This window comes from Scatophagus argus, chromosome 18, assembly GCF_020382885.2.
Source record: "Scatophagus argus isolate fScaArg1 chromosome 18, fScaArg1.pri, whole genome shotgun sequence".
NCBI classification, from domain to species: Eukaryota; Metazoa; Chordata; class Actinopteri; family Scatophagidae; genus Scatophagus; species Scatophagus argus.
Genome location: NC_058510.1, coordinates 777600 through 799110, shown reverse-complemented (window position 1 = coordinate 799110; position 21511 = coordinate 777600). Strand labels below are relative to the sequence as shown.

General features: G+C 44.9%; 2 protein-coding genes across 2 annotated transcripts; both read left to right on the top strand.

Annotated features, from left to right (window-relative positions):
• Positions 1 to 33: 33 nt before the first annotated feature.
• On the top strand, positions 34 to 21373 carry LOC124049974 (ribonuclease inhibitor-like). Its single transcript, XM_046372139.1, has 12 exons — positions 34 to 88; positions 385 to 634; positions 1999 to 2172; positions 2442 to 2615; positions 16293 to 16466; positions 16937 to 17113; positions 17961 to 18137; positions 18511 to 18687; positions 18913 to 19086; positions 19793 to 19966; positions 20269 to 20442; positions 20780 to 21373. The coding sequence occupies exons 1-12, from the start codon at positions 34 to 36 to the stop codon at positions 20787 to 20789; spliced, it is 1890 nt and encodes a 629-aa protein (XP_046228095.1). The 3' UTR covers positions 20790 to 21373.
• Positions 9574 to 14498, top strand: LOC124049238 (NLR family CARD domain-containing protein 3-like). Its single transcript, XM_046370592.1, has 6 exons — positions 9574 to 9755; positions 10253 to 10392; positions 10709 to 10798; positions 11121 to 11225; positions 12346 to 12557; positions 12733 to 14498. Exons 2-6 carry the CDS (start codon positions 10265 to 10267, stop codon positions 14496 to 14498), a joined length of 2301 nt encoding a protein of 766 aa, XP_046226548.1. The 5' UTR covers positions 9574 to 9755; positions 10253 to 10264.
• Positions 21374 to 21511: the final 138 nt, after the last annotated feature.

The following is a 21511-nucleotide window of genomic DNA, read 5'->3' as shown; positions in this document are numbered from 1 at the left end:
AATTGAACACGATTATTGGAAACATAAACGTGAATGAATGGAATTGCAGACCCTGAACCAGACTTCAGTGATATGAATAAATTCCTCAGTAAACTCGACCTGCACAAGGCAACAGAAGACCAAACATCTTCAGCAAGTCCTGCTGATACCTTCTAATGAAGCACCAGACCCAGATGACTTTGTCACTGAGTTTCTTTTCTCTTCAACTTGCTCTTTCATGTACATTCGTGCACATGAGCTGCTGTCTATTAACTTTCTACAACCATATGGTTTTATGTTTTAATGTTCTCCACTGTTTTATTCCTTTTTTCTTGAATCAGTAAATACTGAACCAGTAAGGGTGGGCTGATTTGGCATCTCTGATCATATTTTTGTATGCTGTAGTATGCTGTAGTGCTATAAAACCTATAAAAAAGTGTCAGATTTTATTATATTTGAAATATGTTATCTGTCATCACAGGCTTTCAAACTGTGGACTGTCAGAGACTCACTGTGATATTGTGGCCTCAGCTCTAAAGTCCAACCCCTCCCACCTGACAGAGCTGGAGCTGAGTGGAAACAACCTGAAGGATTCAGGAGTGAAGCTGCTGTCTGCTGGACTTGAGAGTCCAAACTGTAAACTGAGAGCTCTGAGGTCAGTTCATGTTTTGTGCTCTGTGTACATCTGCCAAATTTAAAAAGCAGAAGTTTGAAATTTCTTTCACTTCACTTGTTTTCTGGGTTTGTCTGAACACAAATCTGAAGAAAGCCTGTGAATATTCTCATTCATCCAGGTCATGGTTATCTCAAGGAAATTCAATCGAATGCGACTGGACTTAGTTATTTGTCTTTGAGGACGTTTCACCTCTCATCCAAGAGGCTTCACCAGTTCGTGTTTTATAAGCAAGGGATAGAATCTTGCGGATAAAGACGGTGATATTGTGCTTTGTCAATAATCCCTTCTTTCTGTAGTTTTTGTAGACATTCTATTGCCTTCTTTTTGTAGCCACTAGTCGGGTCTCTTTCCAGGGTTTCATATGTTTCTGTGTCGCTGAGTAATGTAGAGACTTTGGCGTGGTAATCAGTTGTATTGAGCACAACTGTGCATCGTCCTTTATCTGCTGGAAGAATTGTGATTCTGGGGTCTTTGCCGAGTGTTGTAACCACTTTCCTTTCCTCAAAAGTGAGGTTGGAAGGGGGAGCCTTGGCGTTGGACAGAGCTGCTGACACTTTTAACCTAAGCTGTTCGTCTTCGGTTTCTGTTAAGTTGTTTTTCTTTATAGCTGATTCTGTAGCTGTCATCAAATCAACTGTTTTGGTGTCATGGCAAAGTTCAAGCCCTTGGCTAAGACCTCTTTCTCTGGTTGGGTGAGTTCTCTGTCTGACAAGTTCTTTACCCATCTGTCTTGTATTCTATTCTGTGCTGGAATGTCAGCACATGAACTGATGAAACCTCTTGGATGAGAGGTGAAACGTCCTCAAAGACAAATAACTAAGTCCAGTTGCATTCGATTGAATTTCCTTGAGACAAATCTGAAGAGTTTGGCTCTGAATTCAGCATTCAAATGGACTAGTGTTAGGAAGAAAACTTTACAGTCCTGAGCAATCCCAGGATGTGCTGTGGAAGTCAGTATTTATGATTAAGAGTTATATGACTCTGTGATGGAAAAATGTCAGGACAAGAGACAAGAATCTTGTTAGGACAAACAGCGTGTGGAAGGACTCTAATTTAAAGCCACATGACCTGTCAGCCAGCTGGAATCCTTTGAAGAGAGCCCCCTAAAGCAGATTATCACACACATAATGTCACAAATCAATTACAGGAATGTGTTATTACATATAAGTACTTTGTCCTGACATTCTGCTGATGTCTTTCTTCAAACTGTTTGAGTTGTTTCACCTTTAATTTATAAAATATATAAAATATTATAAAAGTTCTTTGATTAGGACGCTGTAATGTTGAGGTGCACGTTAAAAACATCTGATTGGCTTATTAATGACTTTTTTCTCTTCATTCAGACTGAGTTCCTGCAGTCTGTCAGAGATCAGCTGTGCTTCTGTGGTCTCAGCTCTGAAGTCCAACCCCTCCCATCTGAGAGTTCTGGACCTGAGTGGAAACCCCCTGCAGGATTCAGGAGTGAAGCTGCTGTGTGACTTCCTGCAGAGTCCACACTGTAGACTGGAGTCTCTGAGGTCAGACACCGTTTTTTCGTGGATATGTCAGTCTGAACCTCTGAACCACTTGATATCCTTCTTACTGTATATTCCACATCACGTTGTTTAAATTAGTGAGAATAAAATTACCAAATCCAATTAATAAATAAATACAAAACTGTTTCAGCTTTCAGACAATAATAAATATATGTAGTGTTTCATGTTTACAACATTTTAATGAAGCTGTTTGATGCTTTTCCTGACTGAACTGTCGAACTGTAAACTTACATAATTTATTCTTTATTCAGACTGAAGAGCTGTGGTTTGTCAGAGATCAGCTGTGCTTCTCTGGTCGCAGCCCTGAAGTCCAACCCCTCCCATCTGACAGAACTGGACCTGAGCGAGAACAACCTGCAGGATTCAGGCGTGAAGCTGCTGTCTGCTGGACTGCAGAGTCCACACTGTAGACTGGAGACTCTCAGGTCAGACACTGACTTTAATATGAAGTGAAAGTTGTGGTGACGCTAAGCTGCAGACATCAGGCTGATGTTCTGCTGATCCACACTGAGTCTCTTCATGCTGAAGTCTGTTTTCTTCTTCTGTGGTTTGGTTTGTGGACAGTAGCAGAGCTGAGATTCCAATTTAAAATTTTAATGTGATGAGAAAAATTTACATTGTATAACTCCGAACCTCTTAAACAGCTGATTTAATAAATCGTAATAAAAATACATAAATACAATTTAGATACAACTACGAGAAAATAACAAATCTGTCAGTACTTATTATACTGAGTACAGTATATTATAGTACTGAGTTTTTATGTGAAGCTGAGACAAATCACACGCACAGCTTCAAATGCTAAAATGTGGGTTTCTGTTTAATGTCTTCTTCCCAAACTTTAATGTTAATGACTCATGACATAAGAGCCAAGCTGATGTGCCACTGAACAACTGGTTTCTAACTTTCCATAGAAATAAGAGCGTGGCTGTCGTTCATCCCACAGTACTCGTGCTGACAAATCAAACGCAGAAGCTGCTCCCTTTTTACAGATAAGATAATCCTTTATAAGACACAGAAGGCAAATTCATTCAGGCTGAGCTCTGAAGTGACAGTTTCAGACTGGGATCAGCGGCTCATCCAGCAGCACTCAGACGATTTCCTGTTTACAGCGTCACTGGAGACCAGGAGTTGGTGGAAGAGGAGCACAGATCAGAGTCTCCAGGATCCAGTGACCATTCTAAAGACAGACCCACAGAGAATCAGCCTGGACCCTCAGGGACAAAGTGAGCATGAATGTGTTGTTACGTGCATGTGTGATATGTTTTATAACATGAAAGTGTTATGTAGACCCAGATACGACATAATGATGCACAGATCTCAGTCATATCCAAGGTCACTGGGGTTGAATGGGTTGCGTGTGGGTGAAATAGACTGAAATGTCTCCCCATCAAGAGAGACGACGGGACATTGACACACAATGTCCAGGTTCAGTGCAGCACTTTAGAGTGAAGCAGCTGTCCTCCTGATAAGTCCTGACTCTGTTGCCTCTGTCTCGTGTGGAGCTGAAGCTTTTGTCTGCTGCTGCTGCTGAATGACCCACAGCATTTTGCTGCAGTGCATCAGTGTTTCAACTTAAAAGCAGACTCACACATGATGAAAGTAAAACATTAAAGAAAACACTCGCACATCAATACGACAACACAAGAAAGAAATCACATGAAAAGAGCCATCTTTTGGTCTGGTTGTTACTCCCATTACATATCCAAGGGTGAACATTACATCTGCTAAACATCAGCATGTTAGCATTGTTAGTGTGAGCATGTTAGCACGCTGATGTTGGTATTAGGCTGAAAGGTCCATGATGTCTTATCACAGCCTCACAGAGGTGCGAGCGTGACTGCAGATGCTCAGTGTGCACACAGGAATCACAGAAAACAGGAGCATTTGAATCCCCTGAGACAAAAATTCCCCTCAGAGGAGACATGACCGTCTCTTGGAGGAAACGCGTGTTAAGGTCCTACAAAAACTGGACCCCAAATGCGCAGACGCAAACCACAGTTTAAAAGTTTAAGAGTCTTTATTAACAAAGAAATATTTACATTATTTACAAGGTAGTTGTTAGGAAGACGGACTTTACAACAAGTCTAACACGTCCGAACAACATGGATTGTTTTACAAAACACACGGTGACTGGAATACATTTGGATCGTAAATATTAATGTTTTAGAGCTGAATTTTAACATGAAAGGTGCTCTTCTTCATCTACACATCAGTGCACTCTGCAGTTTCCTCGAGAGAAGTCAGTGTGGAGTCTCCTGCTGTGCTGTTTGGATGCTGAACATAATGCTGCTCTTTAGAGAACCGACGTCTGATGGTTTAACTCACTTCGTGAGAGGTAACTGCTGTGTTCATGTTTATTCCTGCAGGGTGGATGGCAGAGAATACAGAGCTACACCGGACAGACCGGACAGACCTGACAGACCTGACAGACGTGAGGCCACTGGAATGTCTTCAAATGATGTGACCACAGCAGATTTGTAGTTAATCCCAGTAAATCCGGCAGATCTTTTGTCGTGTCCTGCTTGCTGATGATGATGGATGTTGTCTTGTGTCGGTGGTTCCTCACTGACAGAAAGTCTTGAATCTCAGTCCTTGTTGTTTTTGTGTCTTTTTGTTGTTTGGACTCGGTCTAACTTGGCATTGACCCCCTCTGGAGCTGGTCTTGACTTCAACACGACTGGTCTTGGTCTTCCTTCTGTATCTTGACTTGACTGGAGGGTTTGCCAGTAGAAAACAACAGGAAACAGGGGAGACAGACGTGGTCCAAAGGGTCCTGAGCAGCCTTGAACTGTGGACATTACAGCTACAGGTTTATGAATGTTGTCCCAGAGTGAGTCTGACTTGTGTGTGTCCTCCTGTCTCCATCCATGGCTCCAATCATCCAGCAGATCCGTCCACTTTGAAGACGAAGCTCGATGAGGACAGAGTGGAGGAAGAGGATCAGCCGAGTCCTGATGATCCAGACGGGTTGAAGCAGCAGCTCGAGCTCATGTGTGAAGAGGCTCTGAACACAGATGTCAGTTTTTCTTCATGTGTCAGCTTGCTAAACTGTTAGCCTCTGTGTAGCTTAGATGCTGTCCACAGTAACTAACTCATTTTGTGCCTTTTTCAAGTTTAGAAGTTAAGTTTCACACCTGAAGTGCTGAGTGAGTCAGGAAAGACTTCATACAGGTAACCAAAACATAAAGTATTTCCACAGAGTCTCCTTTTAGTGATCACACTTAACTTCACCTGCTTCCTACACTTACGCTGTCAGGTTCAGGTGTCCTGGTCCAGGTGTGTTCCAGTGTGCCTCGACTGGACTCGTGTTCGTCATGGCTCAGGAGGCAGAGCTGCTGTACAGGACTGTCCAATGGGATGAGAGCCTCCTCCAATCAGCTGGAAAGATGGCTGCAGGGCTGCTGTTTGATATCAAGTGTTCAGAAGAAGCTGCTGTCTGTCAGCTCCACCTGCCGCACTGTGAAACAAAGGAAGGTAAACACTAAAAATGAAGTAGTAAAACTTGGACAGTTTGTATGAAAGTGAGGTCCTCTGTTGAAATGACAGGAAGTTGGGGTAATAAATGAGTTGGGTGGAGGCGAACCTGTTTTGGCAGTAAAACAGCTCTTTGCTCTCACAGCGTTGCTCTTTGAAGGCTTGTTGTCGGTCGTCCACATGACAGATGATGGGATGAGCATCTTGGAGCCGCTGGACATTACAGACACTCATGTGGTTGTGAAAGTCCCCCACCTGTCTGCTTTTGGTCTGGTCTGGGATTTCATTCAAAGAGTTCTGAACATCTCGTCGCCAATCAGCGGCCAAGTTCTGCTGTTCCTCCGACCTCCACTCATCGGGCACCCAGTACTCGATGTGTTTCTGCTGCCGAACAACATCCCTCTAAGTGAGGTAAAGCTTCATGTGTTCCCAACACAGCTGTTTCCACAAAGATGATCCACATCAGTCACACTTTGTTCCTTTTCCCCAATCCTTCTCACACTGGTTTAAAGGAAGAGTTCACCCAAAAATAAAGGCTGTGGAGCTGAAGCTCCCTAATAAAACTGTCCTGTTACTGAAGGTTGCCGCCCAACAAGCAGGAGCTGTGAACATCAGGATCTCCTCTGACTGTCATCTCAGCTTCACTCAGAGTTACAGTGTGCACTGTGAACCCGAGGGCTTCACAATACAGCCTGAGGTGAGTCAGGCCACATCAGCACTTGATTTGGCTGAATGTTGCAAACAGATTGACAAAGAGCAAAATACCAGACAACCGCTTTTATAATCGGGCTGAAAATGACGCGTTGCCTCTGGTTTTCAGCGTGCAACGTTTCGCTCATCGACTGGACCAAATTACTATCCAACATTTGAAGTTTTCCTGACTACAAACCCAGAGAAAGTGACCCTGATGGTCCAGGACCAAGAGAGGAGAGAAGTCTGGAAACGTGTTGTGTATCTGACAGGTAAAGGCTTCACCCTCCTGCAGCAGATCCTGGAGATCAACTAGAGCAGCATAAAATATGATGCACATTCAGGGACCTTCATATTTTCTCCATCTCATGTCATGCTGGAAGTGCATGTTGGTGTCAGTGGTTCATAGACAGCAGCTGGCAGGAAACAAGAGAGGGCTCCCAGTGTTGGTTATTAAACAAAAGCCTTTTCCTGGTTACCTTCCAGGTTCAAGACGGGAAACTCCACAGATGAATGTCCCAGCAGGGGACGGGGGCCCTGCGGGAGGCGGGGGCCTAGCAGAGGATAGGGGCCCAGCAGGGGACAGGGGCCCAGCAGAGGACGGGGACCCAGCCCGGGACAGGGGCCTAGCAGGGGACGGGGGCCCTGCGGAGGGCGGGGGCCCTGCGGGGGACGGGGGCCTAGCAGAGGACGGGGGCCCAGCGGGGGGCGGGGGCCATGCGGGGGACAGGGGCCTAGCAGAGGATAGGGGCCTAGCAGAGGACGGGGGCCCTGCGGGAGGTGGGGGCCCAGCAGGGGACGGGGGCCTAGCAGAGGACAGGTTGTTAGCAGTTAGGACAGAATTTGTAAACCGAGTGTCTGATCCTGTTTTGAACCAGCTCCTTGACAAACTATTTCAACACTGCATTATAACTGATGAGGAAATGCAGACGATGAGAAGAAAATTCAGAGAGGAAAAAGCACGAGATGTGATCGACACGGTGCGAAGAAAAGGAGCTGCAGCCAGTTCGGTCCTGATCGCTGCTTTCTGTGATGTGGATCAGCACCTTTCCAGAGTGCTGAACTTAAGAAGACAATAAAACAAATGATGAGTCTCCATGACAACGGTTTTAGAGGCTCACATTACTTGGTGTCGTCTGTAAATGAAAGTTGTGTTTTTAAGAAGTGGACTTTGACCCTGAAAGCCTCAGAGTGATGGAACTAAAGTTGGACTGGACTGCATTGGATGGATGTCAGTTACATTAAGAGGTCGTGTCTGAAAGACAAAACAAAGACACATTCTTCAATGTGCAACACACACACACACACACACACACACATTATTAAGAGTCCAACCAGCATCATCCAACTGCAGGACCTGAAAACAAACAGAAGAAACTGGAGGAGAAAACAGACCAACTGGTCAGCAGGTCAGATTCAACCTGTGGTTCTTGTTTCAGCCACTAGATGGAGGCAGAACTTCAGTGTTGCCCAAAGAAGAAGCAGAAAAGAAAATCATTTCTGAGTGCAGAAACTGAAAACACTGATGTGATGGACGCTTTGGAAACATTTTACATTTTGTCATTAACATCTCTAGTTATTCAAGAGAAAATGGTCAGAAATCTGGACGGGTAGTGTTTGTTTGTCCATTCCCCATCATGTGGTCTAAATAAGTGGTAATAAAATTACATCATCCAGCGAATTATGGTTAAAGAAAAAGGTTTACGAAAGACATCTGTCTCTGTGGTGAGTGTGTGCACTTGAAGCGGGAAAGGATGTTGTGCAGACTGTCTAGATTTGAAAGTTTTTGTTTTTTGTTTTTTTTAAAGTGGTGTTAAATTGACTTTCTTTGTATGTTTCAACCTATGGAGCTGAACTTCCTGCCCACAGAACCACAGAGTGGTGACAGACTGAGAAACAACATTCACAAGTTCACTTATTCTGTGCGAACATGGTTTACATTTATTTTATTTTCTGGCATTTTTTTGAAGTTGAATGAAAAACTTATTAACAAGCTTAGCCTCACTTTGACTTTAGGGAAGGTTAAAACAACTTTTTTATGAGACTTAATATATAATAAGGTATACTGATTAATCATTCCTCATTGCTGTAGAAGATCCACGAGGTCCTCAACAAAACGGCTGAGAGGAACTGCTCAGTCGGCAGTCTTGAGGAAAACATCGCATTTCTGTATGTGAAAGAAGATCTCGTCCACTCGTGTCCCATCAGACGCTTCAGAGAGAACTGAGTGTTTCTCACACACAGGTGAAGTCCAGAGTCCTGAACCGGACTCCTCCACGTGGTCTGTGCTGCCACAGCTTGAGTGTTGAACTTTGGCATCTTTGGCAGTGGATCAACTTCTGCGTCTGACGGACTGCTGTCAAGGCTCAGGTGGAGTCAATAAAGTTACAAACCACACAATAATGTTGTCAAAAGTGGTATTTCCTGTTTGGGTCAGTTTGACGCACAGTGATGTGCTTGGTGGATCCAGACTAATGAACAGTAGAGTACGCTGACTAAACGTTCAGTTAAAACAAAATCCTGAATCAGATGAATGAAACTTACTTTCGTTCTGTACATATAAAACATCTGATGATGCTCAGCTGCTAACGTTGCTAAGCTACAACTCAAGTTTTTTCTTGCAGGTTGGAAAACACGAGACCACCTGAGCAGAGGACACACTGGGCGTCTTCTGGGCTGATCCCAGGTGAGTGAGCTCGTTAATGAGAAGTGGGTTTACTGCTGACTGAGTCACCCACTCAGTGGTTTCAGTTTTGGTGTGTAAAGTGCAAAAGAGATCCAGTAAACATGACTCAACTCTTTTCCTGAGCATGAAATTTGCAGTTATGATTTTACTATTTTTTTTCTACAATTTTCTACATTCTCTATGTTTTGAAGGGTTCAGTTGGTCAAGCAAGATGCTTGTAGTGTGGTGGGTCAAACCAGTGACTAAACTGGGCCTGGTCTGCCCCCTTTTGGACCCGGCACTGGTTTTAAGGTGTAGTAATGATAATAATAAGAATAACAGCCAAGTTAGTCGCCAGGTTTGTTAAAGGCTTCCCACACAAACCTGCTGTTTGGTTTGTCCTTTTGCTGTTTAATGGAGATTGAAGTTCAGCCTGAGTGTGAGTGAATTGAGGGGAGGAGCTTATTAAAACACGCCTTCCGGCTCTCCTGATGCTGAGCCGCGTTGCGACCCTTCGCACCTTCCGCACGCTGCTGCTGCTCACGAGATGACCTGGCGGACAGGTGAACCGAGTGGTCGGAGGTCTTCGTGGTACCCGTGGCGGTACCGCTAACCCGCCTCTCAACTCTTTCACTTGACCAACAAACGGACGTTTACATAATTTCCTGTTTACGCTGAGGGGAGGGCGCGTGCGGAGCCGTCAGACTCCACTTTACCAGAGCGGGCAGACGAGGCGAGTGTTTCCAAGACTTTATTGTGTTTCTCCTGTCTTTCTCCTGTCTTTGTGGACCTCTGTGGGGAGGGAAAGCATGAGAAGCTTCGGCTAAAAACTACTGCCGACGCTCAGCTCTCAGGGCTCTGAAAGCTCTCGGTGAACTTTGTCAAAAGTAACGGCGACGGAAACGATGAACTCACTGCTGCATTGTAGTTCTGCGACTCCGCTGCCACCTGCTGGCGAAGGCCGGAACACACGTCTGGACCTCACGTTTTGTCAGATATTCATTTCCAGAACGAACTTGTGATGTGTTTCATTACAGCAAACACCGGAGTTCACAGCGAGTTCATGTCGTCAGCGCCACAAAGTTTGAAACTCTCATCAGATGAACTGAGGCTGCTAGTTTTAATCTGGATTCCAAACTTTGTGACAGCCGGTTAAATCACATTGTGTAAGTTCTGTTAAGGTTTTATATGTTATACAGTGTGTGAGTCTGCTGGTCCTCTGCCTGTCAGGCTCCAGAAGAGATGAGCGCGTTGCATGAGAGCAAGGACAGATTGGAGTCTGGAGTGTCCTGCTGTCATCCCGTGAAGACTGACAAGTCCATCGACGTCCCTCCGGTCGTCAGTGATGGACCTGCACCCTCAGACACAGCGTAAGACTCTTTGTATTGGAAGCTGACCTGAAGGCAGATCGGTGGCCTGCACCACCGACATAACGTGAGCGAGAAACGAGAACAATGTGGTGGTGCTGAATTCTGTTTGTGTGGCACATTTCATACAAAAAGTGCCGCTCAAAGTTTTAAAAGTAGCAGCGTGAGTTTCGAGCCTGCATCTGTGGCTCGGTTCTGGGGTTCATGTGGATCAGCCCCGACTGACCCGTGAGGTCAGTAAATCGGCCTCGGACGTGAAGAAACGTGTTTGCAGCTGTGGATTAAATGAATGTGTGTAACTGTTTGTTCTTCTGATCAGATCAGACTCTGGAGTGTCCGGCTGTCATTCCGTGAAGTCCATCGAGGTCCCTCCGTTCTTCAGTGATGGACCTGCACCCTCAGACACAGCGTAAGACTCTTTGTATTGGAAGCTGACCTGAAGGCAGATCGGTGGCCTACACCACCGACATAACGTGAGCGAGAAACGAGAACAATGTGGTGGTGCTGAATTCTGTTTGTGTGGCACATTTCATAAAAAAAGTGCCGCTCAAAGTGCTTCATACACAAAGTTTTAAAAGTAGCAGCGTGAGTTTCGAGCCTGCATCTGTGGCTCGGTTCTGGGGTTCATGTGGATCAGCCCCGACTGACCCGTGAGGTCGGTAAATCGGCCTCGGACGTGAAGAAACGTGTGGATTAAATGAATGTGTGTAACTGTTTGTTCTTCTGATCAGATCAGACTCTGGAGTGTCCGGCTGTCATTCCGTGAAGTCCATCGAGGTCCCTCCGTTCTTCAGTGATGAACCTTCAGAGTCACGGACACATGGGAAACGTCCACCGTAAGTTGACACACAGACGTTTCAGCGTTCAAATTCAAGTTAGGTAAAACACGTGTTTCCATTTTCCAGTGAGTCTTCTGAATTGTTTTGTCGCTGAGCAGGGGACAAACCTGTCTCATCACAGTTGACAGAGTGTGGGGTCCCTGCTGTTGTGGGTTTGGTCTCGTACTGGCAAACATACCAGCAGCGAGTCAATGAGACCTTCTGTTTTTCTGGATCCACCGCCGCCTCTTTCAGACTCCCATCCACTGGCCCTCAGTCCTGAACCAGCCTTTTAAACCTGTTGACACCAGTCTCGAGCACTGCGGTCCAGTTGCCGGGTTCCAGCTCAGATCTGCAGCTGATGGACTTCAGTCCTGACCTGTTCTGACCTCCTGCTCACGTAGTCTTTGCTGCTGTCCTCCTGTTTGACCCTTGAAAAGGTCTGTCAGACACAGACTGTCTGACTGAGTCAACATAAGAGCTTGTAGTGCCTGGGCCATTTTCCTGTTAGCATCTCTTCACTGTCACCTGCAGGCCACGCCTCCAGGCATTTGATAAGCCAATCACAGCTCCCCAGGGCAAGTGCAGGGTCCTGTGAAAGCAGCCTACCTGCAGGAAGTTTAGGTGTTCCCATCAGCGTGTTTAAAAAGGGGGATCAGTAGGGAGGAGAGCAGAAGACCGAGTCTCGGCGTCTGACGGCGCAGTAAAGTCCGGGAGCTTTCGCCTCGTGTCTTCAGCTGCCCGTACAGTTTGATTTATATTACTGTTATATTTTTTGATAATTGTCAGATTTCAAACTTTGTTTTGTCAGTTTATCAGCCAACTAAGGGGATTTATCACTCCACATTATTAATCGCTCCACCACACCCAACTTTTTCTCCGGTCACAGGCTGCTTCTCCAGCCTCTCGGCCACGGCTGCCCCCAGGTTTGACTGACTGGCGCCCCGCACCAAAGAAAAATAAAACGAAGGAGGAAAGTCGAACCCGCTACAAGCTGTTGTGCAAGCACGATTTCTTTACTGTTTTGCCATGATGTCGGAGTTCCTTTAAGCAGTAGCTCTGCATTAAAGTAAGGCTGAAAGTAATTTTCAGAAAAATCCGTGGGTTGGTGTTTTAAAGAATGTGTTGATCTCCACAGAACGAAGAGGAGTCAGGTTTCTGAGGAGGAGCAGCTGTCCTGCTGTGCTTCATGTCAGGACGTCCTGAAGGATCCAGTCTCTACCAGCTGTGGACACTGGTTCTGCAGGCGGTGCTTCACCTCACACTGGGACCAGGCTGCTTCATCAGGAGTCTTCTCCTGTCCCCAGTGTGGACAAAGAGCCCAAACAGGTCAGAGCAGCACAGTACAAAGTAAGACTGTCCATCTGTCTTCTGATCTTCTTCTTGTTTATTAGTTGTGTTGTACAGCAAAGACTCCAGAGGTTTTTATGAAATCTTTTTGTTCTAAATTCTTTTATTGTTGGTCATGAAAATAATCACTGGATTCTCAGTCTTTATTGAGTCTGTTTACCTTCTCTTTGAGCAGATAGTGGACTGCAGGAGCTTATAGATGAACATAAGCTCAGTCTGAGGAGCAGATGTGAGCGTGTTGCTGAAGGAAGTGATGAAACAGGAAGCGGGACCCTCCTCAACACGATCTACACTGAGCTGTACATCACAGAGGGTCAGAGTGAAGACGTGAATACCCAACATGAGGTCAGGCAGCTTGACACGACTTCCAAGATGAAGACCCTCCATGAGACTTTGATCAGATGCCAGGACATCTTTAAAGCCTCACCTGAACAACAGACCATCAGAGTCGTTCTGACCAACGGCGTCGCTGGTGTTGGAAAAACCTTCTCAGTGCAGAAGTTCACTCTGGACTGGGCGGAGGGCCTGGAAAACCAGGATGTCGGTCTGGTGGTTCTGCTGTCGTTCAGGGAGCTGAACTTGATCAGAGATGAGCAGCACAGTCTTCTCACGCTGCTCCATGTTTTCCATCCAGCATTACAGAAGCTCACAGCAGAGCAGCTGGCTGTCTGTAAACTTCTGTTCATCTTTGATGGCCTGGATGAAAGCAGACTTTCACTGGATTTCAAGAACATTGAGGTTGTGTCTGATGTCGGACAGAAGTCATCAGTCAACGTGCTGCTGACAAACCTCATCGAGGGGAATCTGCTTCCCTCGGCCCTCGTCTGGATAACGTCCAGACCCGCAGCGGCCAATCAGATCTCTCCTTCACGTGTTGACAGGGTGACAGAAGTACGAGGTTTCACTGACGAGCAGAAGGAGGAGTACTTCAGGAGGAGGTTCAGTGATGAAGATCTGTCCAGCAGAATCATCTCACACATCAAGACATCCAGGAGCCTCCACATCATGTGTCAAATCCCAGTCTTCTGCTGGATCACGGCTACAGTTCTGGAGGACATGTTGACTACAGACCAGAGAGGAGAGCTGCCCAAGACCCTGACTGACATGTACTCACACTTCCTGCTGGTCCAGACAAAGAGGAAGAAGCAGAAGTATGATGAAGGACATGAGACCAGTCCACAGGAGCTGATGGAGGCTGACAGGGAGGTTCTTCTGAAGCTGGGCAGGCTGGCGTTTGAACATCTGGAGACAGGAAACATCATGTTCTACCAAGAAGACCTGGAGCGATGTGGTCTGGATGTCAAGGAGGCCTTGGTGTACTCAGGAGTTTGTACAGAGATCTTCAGAAGAGAGTGTGTGATCTTCCAGAAAACAGTCTACTGCTTTGTTCATCTGAGCATTCAGGAGTTTCTGGCTGCAGTCTACATGTTCCACTGTTACACCAACAGGAACACACAGGTTCTGGAGGCTTTCCTGGGGGATGTCTTCCTGAAGAGAGCCATGGAGAAATCTCTTGAAAGTAAAAATGGTCACTTGGACCTCTTTGTTCGCTTCCTTCATGGTCTCTCTCTGAGATCCAACCAGATACTTTTAGGAGGCCTGCTGGGTCGGACAGACGACAATCCAGAAGCCATCCAGAGAGCCATCAGCAATCTGAAGGAGATGAGCAGCGCTTATGTCCCTCCTGACAGAAGCATCAACATCTTCCACTGTCTGATGGAGATGAACGACCACTCAGTACATCAAGAGATCCAAGAGTTCCTGAAGTCAGAGAACAAATCCAAGAAGAAGCTCTCGGGGATCCACTGCTCAGCTCTGGCCTACATGCTGCAGATGTCAGAGGAGGTTCTGGATGAGTTTGACCTGTCGAAGTACAAAACATCAGAGGAGGGACGACAGAGACTGATTCCGGTTGTGAGGAACTGCAGAAAGGCTGTGTGAGTCCAGATGTGATTAACTTTAAAAAACAGTGTAGACCACAGTGTAGAAACAGTTTTCACTTCTTTGTTGCAAAGAATGGTTGGTTTGGTCGTATTTTATCACAGGCAATCTTGAAATCATGATATCAGTCAATGCAGTGTTTCAGGAAATGAGGCATGATGATTTTAGTGTTACGCTTCAGAGTTTAAAATAAGATCTGGATCATTTTCCAGAGTCGTTTTCTAAAGCAGAGATCTTCACACGTCCAAATTTAACCTGTGAGGTATTTGAAAGATGGGATCCACGCCCATACAGAACCAAGACATGTCAGACAGGAACGTGGCCAGGAGACATAGAACCGATCTGCAGCAATTTCACAGCTTATTGCTACAAGAAGTCAATGTTAATTTACAAGCTGTCAAAACAAAACTTGTCCCTTGTGCCCAGTGGGACATTAGTGGTCTTCTTCCAGCTCATTTGGTGCCACCTTGTGGCCACAGGTGCACTTTACAGTTGCTGTTGCACTACATGATCACAACCTGCCCGATTTCTTGTGTTGCATCAGTACGCCCGTCCAGCGTCATTTCCAGACGTGTCGCTGTAGTGCAGTAGTATGAAGAGTGAGTCTGAGTCCAAGGAGAGGGAGCGGGTCGGGGTGGTTGGGTGGACCAAACACAGGACTTTCTCTCAGGAGATCAGAGTCCGAGTCTCATATGTGACCTGTTTAAGTGGACTTATGTTTAACTTATCTAATATTATGTAACTTGTTAAAGGGAGACACGAAGCATCAAGTTCTACCGACCTGTCAGCTTCATGCTCACTCATCGTGGTTTTTCTACAAGTTGGACCGGACCAGAAATAAAGCACAACACTAATTATTCTGAACCGAACTAAAGCTGTGAAAACACCCTAAAAGTCTGCAGACATGAGAGAGTGAGGATAGGGTTTTCTGTGCTGCTGGTGTGAAGTGCAAATGTTCATTAAAACAGGATATGTCAAACAGTTTTGTTGTCAAATGCATGGAGTAAATTTGAAGTGTCCTCTTTCATAACAGCTGATCTTTGTCATGACAGACTGTCTGGCTGTGGAATCTCTAATACGCACTGTGCAGTTGTGGCCTCAGCTCTGAAGTCCAATCCCTCCCATGTGACAGAGCTGGACCTGAGTGACAACAAGCTGCAGGATTCAGGAGTGAAGCTGCTGTCTGTTGGACTGGAGAGTCCACACTGTGCACTGGAAGCTCTGAGGTCAGTTCACTGACTATAGCTAATGTAGTTTTACTGTGATGGAATTTAACTGAGTACAAATAGAATTTTGAGTTCCGTGTACTCTAGTATTTCCAATAATTGACCAACCCCCACTGTACTTTAAGACTTTTCAAGTTTATTCGTACAGGTGCCTTTCACTTTTACCAAAGTAATAAAGTCTTCTGAAACTTCATTGACAGTTGGTTCTCCTTCCACAGACGCACATTGTGGTCCTTCAGTCAGTGAAGATAATGTCAGCTCTGATAAGGCTGTGCTTTGTGTGAGATATGAATGAGGCAGTTAACGTCTGATGATGGCAGATAAAGCCAGAGTGTTCGTGCTTCTGTGTGAGCAGAGGTTAGGTAAAGAAAGACATGAACACAACGCTCAGTAAAGGTGAAGTTAGGAGCTGATCTCCTGTCAGTGACTGATGTGGCAGCTACACAAGCGATCTCACAGCTGGTGGTGTTGATGTGTCTGATTTAATATTGAGGCTCTGTGTTCAGACATGGTCATGTTGAGATACACATTTAAAACCTGATTATCAGTGAATTCATTCTTCATTCAGATTGAGGGACTGCAACTTGTCAGAGATCAGCTGTGCTTCTCTGGTCTCAGCTCTGAAGTCCAACCCCTCACATCTCAGAGAGCTGGACCTGAGTGACAACAAGCTGCAGGATTCAGGAGGGAAGCTGCTCTGTGATTTTTTGGAGAATCCACTCTGCAGATTGGAGACTCTGAGGTGAGTTCGCTCAAAATGTTCTTTCCATCTCTTGACAGAGTCCCCAGGCAGGTGTGATCCCACACCTTAGTCCAACCCTTGCTTTCCTTTGCACCTCGGAATGGTTTGTCAGAACTTGCTTGAGCCAACTGAAAGTCCACGTCCACAGAGTCCAGGTTTTTTCCTCAGTGACTGCTGAAGCTGCAGCCTGTCTGGTCTCCCAGTACCAGTCCGCTGCTTCAGGAGACTCCCTGAGCCTCCAGGCATCAAAGGCCTCCTTCTTCAGTTGCAACCACGACAGGCACCAGTGGCCTGCTGCACACCCTCATGCATCCTTTTTATTTCCTTTGTATTTTTTGTATTTATGTTGTGTGAAACATGACAAAGTCGCTCTACTCACTGATCAGGCCTCGGTAGTGTTGAACTCCACATTCAATACCTGAACACATCTGATTGGACCGTGAATTTAACTACAGAATTTACCGTTTCAGATTAAATCACTGCAGTCTGTCAGAGATCAGCTGTGCTTCTCTGGCCTCAGCTCTGAAGTCCAACCCCTCACATCTGAAGGAGCTGGAGTTGGGAGGAAACGAGAATCTGCAGGATTCAGGAGTGAAGCTGCTGTGTGACTTCCTTCAGAGTCCACACTGCAGACTGGAGACTCTCAGGTCAGACACTGACTTTTACATGAAGTGAAAGTTGTGGTGACGCTAAGCTGCAGACATCAGGCTGATGTTCTGCTGATCCACACTGAGTCTCTTAATGCTGAAGTCTGCCAGACAATAACAGATATATTCATTTTTATGAAGCTCACACTGACTGATTAGTTGAACAAATTAAATTAAATCTATATATAACTAATTATTAACAGAAAAGTAACATTAAACAGTAAAATGTTCACTGATGATGTGATCTTTGTTTGCTTTCTGCCAAAATAGTCAGTACACTTCGAGTAACTGGAGCGTTAATAGTGTTCCAACACAGAAAAGCAGTGACTTGACACTTTATATTAGCTAAAATCTCACACTTTCTGTAACTTTAACCAAAGTGCTTTTGTTGCCTTAAATCTAACCAGGATGTAAAGCCTGAATCCTGGTGTCACAACCCTGAATTTTGTCCACCACCCTGTGAGCATGACGTGGTATATAAGTGTAGTACTTCACTCATGTAAAGAATCTCTGTCCCTGAACTTCATCCAGGCAGCATAATAATTAAACATAAATAATAATAATAAAAATCATCCTGACAACTGAGGAAACTTTGGGATCTTCGGTCAAATCTTCATCCAGTTTCTGTGTGTTTTTATTTGTGTTTGGCTGCAAACATGAGGTGGCAGCTTTTAAAGAGGTGACGTCACCATGTGTTTTTCACCTTTTGTTTTTACCTGCAGCCCACTGGGTTCAGGTGTTCCATTTTCTAAACTTTTGAATGACTGAACTTTTGAACTCTTGAACGATTTCAAGCAGAAACTTTGTCTTCACATGATTGAAGTCACATGATTTCGTCTCCATTCAGACTGAGTGACTGCAGCCTGTCAGAGATCAGCTGTGCTTCTCTGGTCTCAGCTCTGAAGTCCAACCCCTCACACCTCAAAGTGCTGCAGCTGAGAGGAAACAACAAGCTGCAGGATTCAGGAGTGAAGCTGCTCTGCGACTTTCTCAGGAGTCCAGACTGTAAACTGGAGAATCTGAGGTCAGTTCGTTGACTCTTTGTTAATGTTTTTGGTCTTTTTTTTTTGTAAGCAGTTGAACCAAATTTATGTTCATAAACTTACACTCCATAAAGCTGGGAATTTCTTTTGTTACTATTTTTCTTTTTTGCTAAATACAGTCAGGAGGCAAAAAAGACTTCTGCAAACAAACTGTAGGAACTGTCCTCTGTTGGCTGTTCCAGTAATGTTAATAATTGTTAGTGTACACGTATACATGCACACAGAAGCCTCTGAACTAGTATGTGTGACAAGGTCATTTTACTGTAAAGCTCACCGGTTAGGACACAACAGTGTTCAGTTACCCATTTGGATTCTAGATGGATTTTTTATCCTCATCATTTCGTCTTCATTCAGACTGAGTGGCTGCAGCCTGTCAGAGATCAGCTGTGCTTCTCTGGCCTCAGCTCTGAAGTCCAACCCCTCACACCTCAAAGTGCTGCAGCTGAACAGAAATGACAAGCTGCAGGATTCAGGAGTGAAGCAGCTGTGTGACTTCCTGCACAGTCCAGACTGTAGAGTGGAGACTCTGAGGTGAGTTCACTGTCTCTTTGACTGCTGTAGATCACCTGTTCCTTTTGTTTTAAAATGATAATAATCACAGGGTTGCAGCAGCTTCCATAACACTGCAGTTTCTCAAAGAAGTGTACATTCCACTTGTTGTTCTTCTCCAAAACCTGAACATGTGACTGGATTGTACATTTTCTCTGTAGTTGTCTTTGTAATTAAATGTTACAATTTCATTTTGTCTTTATTCAGATTGTGGGACTGCAATTTGTCAGACGTCAGCTGTCATCTTCTGGTCTCGGCTCTGAAGTCCAACCCCTCCCACCTGAGAGAGCTGCAGCTGGGCTTCAACAAGCTGTATGATTCAGGAATGAAGCTGCTGTGTGATTTTCTGGAGAGTCCACAATGTAGACTGGAGACTCTCAGGTCAGACACCACTTTTTACTTCTGTGCTGGCATTATTAGTTGAGAGAAAAAAGTTGCTTTGCACAGTGCTGTGTGGGGAAGGGGCTGCTCAGCTGCTGAGACCAGGGAACCTCTGGAGGAGAGCTGAGGGTCCACATCCAGGGCTTTTGGAGGAATAATCAACATTATTCTGCTCCGTTCTGAAGCTGCTTACTTACCAAAAGAGAGTGCAGAGTTTACTCTTGTTTAAATACCTGCTTGTTAGAGGCATGCACCTGCACATCTTGACATCAGTGAGTGCAGATTCCTTTGGGATGGCGCTCTGAAGGTTGCACCTCCAGAGGATCTGACGACTGGCTGAAGTGGTGAGAGGAAGCTGCAGGAGATGTTTGCAGCTATGTCATCAGATCTTCAGCTGCTTCTGGCCACACATAAAATCCACGATCTGCACGGTGCTCATTGAAGTGGAAGGTGTCAGTAATGTTATGCAAAAACGCTCTTCTGTCCACCAATGGCCAGATTGTATCTACATTTCTCATTCGGTCATACACTGAATTGTTGACACTGATGTTAGGCGAGACAGTAAGTCTGGCTGATGTTTTGACAGTTTTTAATCTGCATGCTGTTGGGATCAGGTTTCTGCAGTTTCCATGAAATGATTATCAAACACTAAATGACTTAAAGCAGAGCTTTGTCTTTTATTTGTCTTCGTTTATTCTTTGTTCAGGTTGAGCTTCTGCGGTTTTTCGGCGGCCAGCTGTGCTGCCCTGGTCTCAGCTCTGAAGGCCAACCCCTCCCATCTGAAGATGCTGGAACTGACCAACAACAAGCTGCAGGATTCAGGAGCAAAGCTGTTGTGTGATTTCCTTGGGAGTCCAGACTGTAAACTGGAAATTCTGAAGTCAGTTCACTGACTCTCTCTTACCAGTAGATATTTTTGTTTCATTTTAACAGCTGAATCCTATTTACATTCATACGTAACTTAGATTCTTAAAGTTGTTTCTTTGGTTTTGTTCAGATTTTCATTTGTCTTGCATTGTCCACTATTAGCTGTAAATTAATCTTTTTGATAAATACGTCTGTCTGCAGAAAATCCTCTGAACCAACAATTGTTTTAAATTGTTAGATTTTACTCCACTACACATTTACAGCCTGACTGAATTATAAATGGATTTCTATCTCCGTCATCTGCTCTTTATTCAGGTTGTGTTGCTGCAGTTTATCAGAGATCAGCTGTGCTTCTCTGATCTCTGCTCTGACGTCCAACCCCTCACATCTGAAAAAGTTGGAGGTGAACTACAACAAGCTGCAGGACGCAGGATTTAAGCTGCTGTCTGATTTTATGGACAGTCCTCAGTGCAGACTGGAGACTCTGAGGTCAGTAGAGTTTGATGTCAGTCTTGTGCTTCCACTGAAAGCAACTGAATACATAATTCCAAAACAAAAGCTCACCATTTTGTGAGTCATCACTTGTGACTTAAACGCTGCAGGTGTTGCACATCCAGTCAAAGCTGCAGGGTCAAGTGTGTGTAGGTGTGTGAGCTTCAGCTCAGTGTGTTCACTGCAGTAGCTGAAGGGAAGCTGCTCCACTTGTGTGAACAGGACTGAAGTCCCTGCTGGTCTTCGTTCTGGATGTGCTGCATCACTGACTGACAGCTGATGGACAGAGTCTCTGTGGACACTGATTGTCTCTTGTCTCTCTTGTTCTCTACAGGTTGTATTGATCTGTGTCAGAGTGTGAGTGAGCAGAAAGGTGGTGTTCAGCTGAGAGTTACTCCTCCTCCACAGTCAAGCACCTCCTCCACCTGAGACTTGGACCTTTCATTTTGTCTTTTATTTTTATCGATTCATGCATTCTGAGCCCAAACTGCCAAAGCAGGTGATTAATGTTCATATTGTAATGACTTTCAGCATAAAGCATTTGAACATCACACAAGGCTGTTAAATGACTGTGAACTAAAATCTGCTATTTCAAACCCACACTGAACCAATAAGCTCCGTTTTCATGACACCTTCTGTGTAATTTAACCGACTCTGATTATTATTGCGTTTCTTGTGGAATGTTGGAGAATTATACTTAATTTTCACACTGAAGGTTGATGCATGTTGTGTCCAGCCTCATGCTATGAATGACCTCTGTCATGCTTATTAACACTGATACCAAGAAAAAAAGGTTTTTTATTTTATATTTCATAATTTTGCTTTATTACATATTTTATTTTTATTTTATTTAGTCACTGGGTTTTTGATTGTTTTGTAATGCAGAAGCTTCAAATAAAGTATTTTAATATGAGCAAGTAGTATATTGGAAGTTTTCGCAGTCCCTCAGATGTTGCCCTGTTTTTGCTCAAACTGTACATATGTGGAAAGCATTAATTACCTGACCTGCAGCAGGAACACTCGGTGCATCGCTTCAGTAATGCAGATGGTGTTGGTTTTCACAAAT